This window comes from Anopheles merus, chromosome 2R, assembly GCF_017562075.2.
Source record: "Anopheles merus strain MAF chromosome 2R, AmerM5.1, whole genome shotgun sequence".
NCBI classification, from domain to species: Eukaryota; Metazoa; Arthropoda; class Insecta; order Diptera; family Culicidae; genus Anopheles; species Anopheles merus.
This window is the reverse complement of record NC_054082.1, coordinates 41,403,642-41,415,290: the sequence shown is the minus strand read 5'-3', so window position 1 is coordinate 41,415,290 and position 11,649 is coordinate 41,403,642. Positions and strand designations below refer to the sequence as shown.

The following is an 11,649-nucleotide window of genomic DNA, read 5'->3' as shown; positions in this document are numbered from 1 at the left end:
CTTTTGCTGGATATTTCTGCAGAATGGTTTTACGCGTTTACGCGCCCGCGGAAACGTGCGTCGTGTTTTTGCGGCCTAAGGTTTAATTATGCGTTTTTTAAAGAATTGTTTGCACATTTTCAATAATATCAAGTATTACAACTGACTGCATATGATCATCATTATCTAATGGAATGATATGTTATAATAACCGGATTTTGTATTCCAATTCCTATTTTCCAGCTTTCTTAACAGCGACAACGGATCACAACGGCTATTTTAAATTACAAATTGCTACACATTGTTGCTGCATGGACACCTACGACGCCAGTAAATGCTGCATCGACAGCAGCTGTCAGTGTCAGTGTTCAACACCACGAGGCCGAATCAAAATAAACCGGATCGTTTGTTTTCCTTTTCAGTCCTGCTCGGAGGAAAACAAAGTGCGGCAATTAAAGTAAAGTTTGCCAGTTCCTTTTGCCCATCAAAATGCCGTACGCTAGGAAAAAAATGCACAGTGGAGACACACATCTGCGCCGTCGGTGGCGGCTGCGGAATCGGCGCAAGGATTTGGACGAAATCGATGCCGACCTGAAGAACGACCCGGAAAAGCTGCTGAAACAGGAGGTCGATCTGGACAAGCCGGGTTTCGGGCAGTTTTACTGCATCCACTGTGCTACCTATTATATCAACGATCAGGCACTGCAGGCCCATTTCCGTACGAAAGTTCACAAGCGTCGTCTGAAGGCACTCGAGGTGGAACCATACTCAATTGAGGATTCGTTGCGTGCGGCAGGTCAGGGCAGCTTCGTGCAACCGCAGAAGCGAAAGATGGAAACACAGCTCAGCTTGGCGGAGGTGGACGAGGGAAAGCGAATGAAGGTGGATACGGTAATGGAGGAGGAAAAGCCCGCCAAACAGGAACTATCCAAGGTGAAAAAGGTGACCGACTACAAGAAGGTCCTGGAAGAGCTGTAAAAATAAAATGGTTGTTGTAAAGGGAGAAACGTTGAGTTTATTTCAATAGCCGTAACATGGGGTGTACACATTTTTCGCTCCCAAAACGTGTGAGGCCGAAAGTATTGTGAAAAGAGCGGCTCCCGTCCGTTCCCAGTTTCACATGTGGTCCATGAAGTGCGGAGTTCCGTTCTCATTTCTTCGCTTCGTTAGAATATCGCAACCGGACTCGGTGACGAGCAGGGTTTGCTCGAACTGGGCCGAAAACAAACCATCGGCCGTAACTGCAGTCCAGTCGTCCGGCCAGGAAACATCCCGCCATGTGCCCTCGGATATCATGGGTTCGATCGTGAAGCAATGTCCCGGCTTCATAACACCAACGGCAGAATTTTCTACAAGTAGAGGAAATCAAACCACATTTATCGATATGTAAGCGGTGGAATAGAAATGTTTTACATTGTCTGCAAGTACTTACTGGCATAATGAGGTACGTTCGGGGCGGTATGGAATAGTCGGTGAATTCCATGTCCGCAATAGCTCTTAACCACGCTGAACCCGTGCGCATGCACGTGCTTCTGGATAACGTTACCGATTTCACGATAACGTTCACCGGGCCTTTAAAAAACGAAGCGTGAAAAAGTCAAACATTTGCATCCGTTTCTTCCTAACTCTCCGACCACACTTACTTCACGATGGCAATCGCCTTCATCAGCGCCTCATAGGTGACCTGCACCAGCTTCTTGTGCTGCTCCTTCACATTACCGACGAAGAACGTTTCGTTCAAATCCCCATGAAAGCCCCGATGGTACACCGTCACGTCCACATTGCACAGGTCACCGTCCTCTAGCGGACGGAGATCCGGTATGCCGTGGCAAATCACTTCGTTCACCGACGTGCAGCAAGACTTCGGGAAGTTGTAGTAGTTCATCGGGCTGGGATAACACTCGCGCTCGATGCATGCCTCGTGCACCGCCCGATCGATCTCGTCCGTCGTCACACCGACGCCGCAGACGCGCGCTGCCTCGTCCAGCACCTCGCGCCCGAGCCGGCACGCCACGCGCATTCCCTCGATCTCCTCGTCATCGAGCACCTTGATCGTATTATTCCCCCGCAGGGCTTCCTCCGACTTGGACCGTCCCTCCTTGTGATCGGCATAGTCTGGCCGGGGGATGTGCGGCGGCACCGGGCGCCTTGGCGTTTGCTCGAACGGTCGCAGTTTGCCGGTAAACGTGTAGTAAGGCCACGGATTGTATGCATTCGTTTCCTTTCCCTCTGTGGAGAAAACGAAAAAAAAAACGTCGGAAGGGAAACAGATAGAGAGAGAGAACGGGGAGGGGAATTAGTAGTAACGTGACGGTGGGACCGAAACCGAGATTCATCCCCATGCATGTGCACCTACTGGCAAGAAGGTGAATAACTTTGTGCTCCTTCCAAGAGCCTTTGAAGCAGTCCTGGCTGCAAAAGTACGAGCCTTGGATGCCCATCTTCAGGCATACCGGGCACTGTAGCGTCGAGGGCTTCTTGCAGTCGTCCGTCACGCAGAGATGCTTCGCCATATCACTCATCCTTGCTATCGTTTTTTACAGGCACGCACGGGTAAACGGGTATTGTAGTTACGCTACGTTACGCGAACGGACACGATTCACCGGGATGCGGAGGCGAAACTGAAGCAAAACACGGCACCAGAATTACCTAACTTGTACGGAAAGGAAAAATAACCGACTAGACCTTAAAAGAGCAAGAACCCGCACTCGATTTGCCTTTATTTTTCACTCCTCCCCCTTTCCCTTTCCCTTTTTTCACGCAAAAACCGTTTGACAGGGTGAAACGTCAAACGCGCGAACGCGGTCGCGACATCGCTGTTCGAACTCCCTAGCGCCGAAAGGAAAAGCAATCCATGGACGAAAATTACAGTTTCCCTTTCATTCTTGCATTTCTGTTGTGGTTTGTATTCGAATAAAAAACCAATTTACCATGAACGTAATATGGACATTTTATTAGATTTACTTAAAAACCGGGGTAAACGATCACAATATGTAAATATGGCTAGTATCAGCCTTATCAGCTGATAAAGGCCAGGCATCATCACTTTGTTTGTTTGTTTGTTTGTTTTTTTTCTTCACAATTGTATGCTGTAAAACAGAGCTTGTTTGGGAAGAAGTACTCTATCAGAATCCCATAAATGCATCCAACTGGTTAACGAAACTGTCCAGCGCTCCGGGTGCTAGCTTTTCCAGCTTACTAAAGTCGGACTCGGCCAACGTCTCCAGCAACGTGTTTGGCGTGCAGTAGAAGAGATTCCTGTCCCTGCTGAGCCGCTCAGCCAGCTCCGTTTGATGGTTGTTCATGAGTGTTTCGTTCACGACAACGATCAACGGTTTGCCGGCTTCCAGCACTTCGAGGCAACTTCCGGCACCGGCATGGCTGATCACCAGATCCGCTTGGCTGATGTCGTCCCCGATGCTGCTCTTCAACCCGTACGCCGAGAGTCGGATGGTTGTGTGCCTTTGAGCAAGCTCCACGTTAGGTGCTTCACCTTTTCCAAACTGTATCGTTAGCGCAGTGCATCCCAGCTTGGCCAACTGTTCCAGAACGGCGGTCGAAGTGACGGTACGTACCAGTGCCACGAATTCGGTCGTGCCCACGGTCACAAACACGCTTTTGTACTGCTTTTTAATCATTTTCTCTTCTGATGCAGACGTTCGGACTCGTTCTAATCTAACAGCGAACAGTGCGCGTTTGGAAGGATTCTATCCTAATCAGTTGCGTAAAGAACGTAAACAAATGGTGTTTGTGTGGTTTGACGAAAAGCACCAATGGTACCGTTTCTGGACATCGATAGTGAAGTTCTGCACAAACAATGTTTTCAAATGTGTACGTTTTCCAAAAAAAGATAACTAAAAAAGAAGGAAATTCGAAACTCTCAATGTTATTCTAATTTAAGCTCCCAAATCATCTTAAGAATATTGTTTAAAAAATAATGCACAATGGGAGACTATGGGAACAAAATGGACGTTACCATTTCATTCTTAGGCTAACTTTAGGCGCTTTTCACATCGTGTTTTTGCTTGTGCTTGCGAAGCGCCTGGCAGTATGCAATACGTAGGAGCTTGTCCACAAATTTTGAGATAAATTATTTACATGCTTACAGTGATATTTTATTATATTGATATTACATGCTATTTAATTTAAAACAAATCCACCATTTTGTTACGTGAATAATCAAGAAAAAGTAAAGATTTCAACTCACCGGTTCTATCTGCTTGTATCTGCTTAGGATCTCGAGGACTACATTGTTTCTTTATTGATTTTTGCTCAAATATTTTAAAATATTTATTAACAAGATTTTTTTTAAATATTATTGTAGAAATGAGTCAATAATTGAAATTGCAGGCGTTTTTGCAACCTACAGGCGTTTTCTGTTTCCTTGTTGCGTTGCGTCCTATTCCTTGATTTTTTTTTTAACATTTACCTCTCTGTTCATGATGCGGGAGATTGGTCATGTTATTATTATTTGAATTTAAAACAATTTGAAATAGATATCATTTAAAATTTTGATAAAAAAAACTGTTTTACTTAGTAAATTTTTGATACGTCCTCATAGACTATTACGTTACGGCATATTTTAAATTGATCCTCTTTTAGAAGTTAAGCAAATGAATAAAATCTAATAAGTAAATACCCGAAAATAAAAGGTAAAACATAAAACAGCCGAAGTAGAAGCTTTCAGAACATTAAAAAGGAATATTAGATAAACGAAAACAAAAACAAAGGTTTAAAGAGCATCCTTTCCAAATCAGAGCAGCAGCGTACCCATCGTGCCTCTCTCTATCGGCGCTTTGTGAGTGTGCTGCTAAATCCCTGCTGCTATTGCTGCTGCTGCTGAGACGTTACGCGAGAATTGAATTAGTTGCGCGCTGGCATTCAAACGGTTCGGTTCGGTTGAGCCGTTGCTCCTGCAATCCGAGCATAGAGGAAACACGCGTTCGGACCCGAAATACCGGCGACGGGAGCGTGGTGGTACGTGTTTGTGTGTGTGTGTGTGTGTGTGAGTCGTGCGTTTGTACAGTGTTTAGGCTCGCGGTTAATCGCGGTTCGGTAAATGCGATCGCGCCACAACACTTCTATTGAACTTTCGTGCACCGCGTAACCGGGTATGCGAACCTTTTTTTGTTTTTGTTTGTTTGCATAGTTCTAGCATTAAACCAATCGAAAGTGCGGTTCGAAGGGAAAGTGAATCAATCCTCGAGGCCGAAAATAGCACGTGCAAACACATATAATTGAGCCAACCGAAGAAAAACACAGCCAATCTCAAACTTAAACAGCAAACAGTACTTGGCACCTTGTTAGAGAGTGCGTTGGAAGTGTGCGTGCGTGCGTGTGTTTGGTTAATCACCGACACCGTGTTGCTTTAGTGACATGTTGAATAATTCGCTATGCGTACGGTGAGAAGTCGAAGTGGAAAGAGCATGAAGATAAACTCCCAGGCTGCCTGGTGGCTAAATGGTTGTGCAGAATAAAATGTGTGCATTGTAGCAAGGGCCGGTCTGTTTATGTTCAATTTCTAGCGTGCCATCTAGATAACAAATCACCGAGTGCGCGCCGTCTGTTAGTGTAACACAGCACATTAAATAAAAGCAACAAAAAAAAAACCCACACACACACACAATTACCAACACTAAAGGTGAGTGTTTACGGCTTGTGGCGTTTTTATGTTTATTTAATAAGGTTTCGGGCCGACGATAACACCGGCCAGCGAGTGACATTTTCATCCTTCGCATCAACATATTAATTTTAAGTGGATGAGAATATTAAACGATTCCCTCCTTCCGGCCACCCCTGTTTGCCACCCCATTCGTCCGGTGAGGCCACAAACGGAACCGAACAATGGAGAGAGCAAACTAGTGCAATGATGGATGGATATTGGATGGATGTAGTAGGATCGATCGATCGAACGGTGACTGCGTTCGCCAATTAGCGGCTGCATGCTAGATGTCGCGGCATTGCCTGCCGTGCTGCGTGCAGATGGCCCAGCGCACAGGGCAGGGGCCCCGCGCCTGACCGGTGGACGGTGTAATAAGTTCGATAAACGGTCGCCCGCCAACGGTTCCCTTCGAGGGTCGATCAATTGCGCATTGCCAGCGGTTGCATTTGGCAACGGGGCAGCAACAAAGGGCCAGCGTTGTCGGTCACAGTTTGGTCCGAAATTGTAGCCAACAAACAATAGATGGCTAATTGAAGGTAAAGCTTCCCCCGTACTACCAGACCGCTGATGGACGTCGCGGACTTCGGCCTTCCAGCTAAACTTCTGTATTTACAACTCGGTGGTGCAAAACCGCCATTTAGTGTGATTTGACGAAACAAAAATCAAATAGAGAGTTCGCTAGCTGAACGTCCTTCCAAGCGTCTCTGTATGTCCAGCCGCTGCTCCACCATACTCCACCATATGATCAGTAAACGGTACGCGAAACGGCACACCCGCATTAACGAGCAAATCCCATAAGACAACGGCACACACGGCTGGGTGGCCTTGAATCAATTCAAGTGCCAATCTACGATCTTAAATTTCCTCCCCTGTGATTCCTGAACGTCCCTTAGAAGAAGGGAGAGAGGGAGAGAGAGACCGGGGGTGCCACCTCTCCGAAAGGGTGGTAGGGAGGTCAACATAAAAGCGGGAGAAAAACAAAGTAGATATCCCAGCGTCACCGAACCATCTGGCGCATACCGAAACCATCAGTAGGGATTACTCAATCTACTCCCTACTTCCCCGGCTGGATGTGTTCTTCTTCCTGTTCTTTTCTTCCTCTATTTTCGTTGCGCAGGAATGGCAAACGCTGGCCAATGCTCACCAGCGCGCTAGTTGCAATTCATTCCTCCGCGACCCTGATTTGATAAATCAATTATGTTTGAACGTTACTTTACCTCAAACTGCCAGGGCTGCAAACGATCAGCCGTTCGTCGTCAACTTCCATGCGCGGGGGGAGAGTGATGAGTGGCAGCCGAAGGGCGCGATGCTGCACGGGCCCGGCCGCGCTTCCACGCGGATGGATGGTCTTTTAGAGTGTGCAAAGTGTTAAACTGCATTAGGTGGAGCAGCATTAGCTTGGCGCTTCAGGCACAAGGACGTTTGGTACCGACGAGCTACAACGGATTAGGGAAGGCGTACGGCACGTTTGGGATTTTCACACTGGTTCCCGTGTTGTTTCTTTCTCCATCGCTCGTACGTATCTAAAAGTTTCAAACACGATGAATATTTTATACGGAATATGGGATAGGAAATTTGTACACAAAATGTGCACACAAACCCTCCCCCTGCAAACGTCGGTAACGGTGGTGGTGCGAGGTGACGTATTGGAGTTGGAAGTTTCACACGATTGGACTCCTTTTTTCCCGAGGATGTATCGATAAGGGAGGACACCGAGTGTCGTCTGATGGCATGCGTGGGGGGGGGGGGGGGGGTGGTGTTACCTTATCCCATAATCGAATAGGATAAAGTTTGTTTTGGCTGCAGAGCAAGGTCGCCCATCTCTCATCCCTCCCCTCACCAGCCCCCTCCAGATGCGTGCCAGATTGGTGGCAGATAATTGTTTTTCTTTCCGGGAGCTTTCCATGATCACAATCTGTCGGGTATCGATGGGCTGCCAGCGTGCCGTTAGCGTTTGTTGCGTCGTTTAATCAAGCTAAAGTTATTCGGTTCGGTCACGGTGGCAGCGTCTTGATTGAAGGTGATATACAATTTCATGTGACGTATGGAAGCGCAAGTGTCAATTTCATCATTAGAAATGAATAGCTTGTTTTTTTGGCCTTAGCTACATACTGTCGTCCTTTTCGGGGCATGAACACTGCAACTGCCTAGAAAGGATGTACCGTTCAGGATGTGATCGATAAGAGATTAATTTGATAATATTCGAACCTTGTTGAACAGTTCGTGAGCGCACCTCGGAATCAATACAAGTACGATAAGAAAATACGCTTATCTATTAATACGCTTATCTATTAGTATGATAGATTACGTCCCGGACTTGGTTAATATAGTAGTTTTTATTTGCAATTTTGGTAGTCTTTTCCAAAAGGTAAATTTTTATCGAATGACATTGTTCAGTTTTCAGTAAGGTTCCGTTTTTTTTGTACTTTGAAGTTGATAAATCCCCAACCCACACCTAGTCAGAACTCACTCCAATAAGATTGTATTACATGTATCTGACATAGTTGACATAAAAAAACACAAATAAACAAACATTTTATAATTTTGCTGTTAAAAATCTCGAGTGATGAAATATTTCAAGGTAAAAATCTATAAAAAATGTAACAATTGTAAAATTATGAAAACAACTTAATGAATAACACAAATGTCCTCATCGTTAAGGGCAGGGGTCTCTAAACTTTTCAACCCGCGGGCCGCATTGCTTCACAATCAACCTTGTTGCGGGGCCTTGTGATGCTACCTTTAGAAAGAAGGGAAGTTCAAATCTCGTTTTAATAAGAAAATACTATTGAAATATATCATTCATATATCAGCTGCCTTCTTCTTTTATTGAATTTTTATTTTAATCTTTTAGAAGTAAAAAAATAATCAGATAGAAAAGAAAGCTTTTTAATTTTACCTAAACCCAGTTCTCACGGGCCGCATTAAAGGCTCTTGAGGGCCGCATGCGGCCCGCGAGTCGTAGTTTGGAGATCCCTGGATTAGGGTTTAACAATTCAAAATCAAAGTCAAGTTTATGAAAATTGTTAGCCAAACGGTTTAGCAGTTACATAATCTAACGCATTCCTGACTTAACCTATTTTAATTTCAAATTCCTTGGAAAACCTCGAGGATGGGGAAGACCTGTGCTACTATTAACACTAGATGTACGGAACCTGTCAATTTGAATACTTAAATACTTTTAGTTTAATCTTGATTTTTACTTTTCGTAAATTTATGATAACATACTATGAGTTTGTAGCATAAGTGTTATTTTCATAACTTTCATAGATTTTCAGATACATATGTGGTACACTTATCTCGTCATGGAATACGTCAAATTGACGGATGGGTTGATTACATTTAGTTTATTTAGTGAAGTAGTAACAATTTGCATTAAAAGCAAATGTAGGAATGAAAGAGAGCTATAAACCACTTATTATCATAAAAAAATCTTGATAAATGATTTCAATAAAGTGACCTCAAACGGAATTGCTGATCAACTTATTCCTCGAGTTTTTCGAAACTCCCGCGGATTTCGGTCAAAATGAAGCATCGAAAATGTATCGGTCCATGTGCTCGGTGAAACAATAACGACTGTTACAATAAATTAGCTTTGTGCAGATAATTTTTCATGGGAACCAAAACATGTTGAATGATATCATAATTTTAATAAAAAAGGATTTTGTCATGATCTAAATCCAATCTAAATACGTATTTTTATCCACCCGTTAAATTGATCTATGTCCGTAGAGATAGACATATATAAAAGAGGCCCATAAACCTAGTGTTAAAATTGTGAACACACTGCAGCAGAGGCTCGTTGGAACCAAACGTAGTACGACTAGAAACAACGATAACTTAATATGAACTGAAATTCAACCATGAAAGAGTGATACGAATGGTTTTGTATGATTCTTGTTCGTTTATTATGTTCTGCTCTATTATGTTCAGTTAGAATTTGAGTTAAAAATTCTTCAATCTAAAACACCTCAAATGTTGTTATAAATAATGAAGTATAAATTGCAAGAAAAAGTAACTAACTTAATTACAAGCTAACACACACTCCTATACAAATTAAGTTAAATGATTTAATACAATTCATAATTTTTTCCATTCTCCATCTCGATCGACATTTGACGGATAAACATTCTTATTTGAAATTGTTCAATTTTTAAATACTTATCCTAAGCATGTTTTGCGTTATGGAATTATCTCGATAAAATCATCTAATGGACGTTCAATCGTCGTCAAGCACTCACTTAATAGACGGATAATATTGCTAATAATACTTTGGTTGATTAGTCAAACAGTTTAAATCCTATCATATCCATCCATTTATTCTCTCAATCTAGCCAATAACACGTTTCAATCAAACGAAATTCATCGATCGAAAATCGAGTGGCAACAAACGAGCAGCTTTGTTGCGCTGTTCCCCGAGTGGTTTTGTGGTTGACCCCCGGCGTTCATTGTTATGCGGGAGCGTTAACGAATCGGATTGGGACGGATGGGATTGGATTAATTGTCGAATGCGTGTGTGACAATTCTCCGCGGTTCGTTCATTCTAACGCCTCCATGTCTTGCAGGCATCGGAACTGGCCCGGTCAGTGACACTGCTGGGTAGGACGGGCTAGAACTTTAACTAAGCTAATGCGGCTGTTTACAGAGGATGGAAGGATAAGGAGATACAAAGAAGAAGAAGAAAAAAGACAGAAAGGAAAAGATAAACGGTGTAAGAGAAACAGTAAAGAAACGCAACACGTTAGAACCATATCAAGCGCCACGGTTGTTCCGCGGTTGACACTGTTGTTCTCTGGGGCCAATTGTTTGTGGCGGCACAGTGGCCTGTTGCCGTTGACGTTATGATTTTGCCCGTTTCCTTCTCGTACACTGATTGCCACCATCATCCGCATCTCTCACCTACCACCACCACAACCATCATCATCATCATCAATTGGAACTCTTTAAAACGCTAGAGTCAACGCCAGCCCTGTCGGTCTTACAGCTGTCTCAAGAACTCGCACACACACAGGATCGATTGCCTTTCCGCTTTGTAATGGTAATGCATCACATCCACAAGGGGTGAGTTATTTTTTTCTCTCTCTGGGACGAGTCTTGCATAACAATTGTCCAACAGCTAACGGGCACTGCTAAAGGTCGCGCAAGTACTTCCGAATCGAGTATCAGCCAAACCTTTATCATGCCTCATGTTTACCTTCAGCGGTGCAACCGCGGACGGGGAAGTAGCTACGCAAAGGGAAGGGGGGGGGGGAGCGACACCAGGGATAAAAAGTCGTGATAGAATATGAAGTAAAGAAGCAAGAAAGCAGAAGCGAACTGCCGTGGAACGAGCGTTTTTAAAAATTAAACGTTTGAAACGTTTGCGCGCGGGCGGCGCTAGACGAACTCGAGAGCACAATGGATATAAAATTAAACAAAACCGGGCAATGGGACAGTTTTTGAATGATGAATGCGGCAAGAGGACATACTAGAATGGGTCTGGTATCGGTACAACCGCTACATCCGGTTGAAATGTTTAACAGATTTCTTTTTAAACTGTGCCTTCCTGCACCGAGGCTCCGAACCTTCGCTCGAACGTCTCCAAAGTAATGCTTAATAAAGTACGCCATCCCGTTCGGGGTGGCAATTCTGCTGGCTAATTGTTCCGTTTCAAATGTGCTCGGCTGGCACCGAAACTCCCGGGGTAGCGGGAAGTTTCCAATGTGAAGAAGAATTCTTGCCTTCGGTCTTTAAATCTGTTCATCCCTTCAATCAGCACCAACTACCAGCATATAGCGGGGAGCGTTTGTTTGAGTTGAAACTTTCTCTAAATTGCCCGCCTTTGACCCCCGCATCCCCCGTCGCTTCATTGGCCGCAACTTGACAGTGATACTTCCACCCGTAAGTTTAGCGATGCACCCTTGCTGCAGCTGCAAAGATGTCGAACCGCACCGCATATCCTGTGCGCTGCGATTCAAACAGACCCCGAAACCGGATGACAGATGAAGAGCGAACCCCCAACACACACA

At 44.4% G+C, this 11,649-nt stretch overlaps 4 protein-coding genes across 4 annotated transcripts in view; 2 read left to right on the top strand and 2 right to left on the bottom strand.

Moving 5' to 3' along the window:
* The first annotated feature begins 341 nt into the window (after positions 1-341).
* LOC121603617 (zinc finger protein 593 homolog) lies at positions 342-982 on the top strand. The gene has a single exon (XM_041932619.1). The coding sequence runs from the start codon at positions 469-471 to the stop codon at positions 955-957; it is 489 nt and encodes a 162-aa protein (XP_041788553.1). The 5' UTR covers positions 342-468; the 3' UTR covers positions 958-982.
* Positions 975-2,751, bottom strand: LOC121603615 (methionine aminopeptidase 1). Its single transcript, XM_041932617.1, has 4 exons — positions 2,336-2,751; positions 1,623-2,208; positions 1,412-1,551; positions 975-1,328 (listed from the first exon to the last, which is right to left on the bottom strand). Exons 1-4 carry the CDS (start codon positions 2,499-2,501, stop codon positions 1,096-1,098), a joined length of 1,125 nt encoding a protein of 374 aa, XP_041788551.1. The 5' UTR covers positions 2,502-2,751; the 3' UTR covers positions 975-1,095.
* A 159-nt stretch (positions 2,752-2,910) lies between these two features.
* Positions 2,911-3,730, bottom strand: LOC121603616 (UDP-N-acetylglucosamine transferase subunit ALG13 homolog). Its single transcript, XM_041932618.1, has one exon. It carries the CDS (start codon positions 3,615-3,617, stop codon positions 3,105-3,107), a length of 513 nt encoding a protein of 170 aa, XP_041788552.1. The 5' UTR covers positions 3,618-3,730; the 3' UTR covers positions 2,911-3,104.
* A 1,102-nt stretch (positions 3,731-4,832) lies between these two features.
* Positions 4,833-11,649, top strand: part of LOC121590789 — a 41,334-nt gene continuing 34,517 nt past the window's right edge. The window contains exon 1 of the mRNA XM_041910785.1: positions 4,833-5,620. The gene's annotated coding sequence lies outside the window, so the exon portion shown is untranslated. The remainder of the gene's footprint in view (positions 5,621-11,649) is intronic.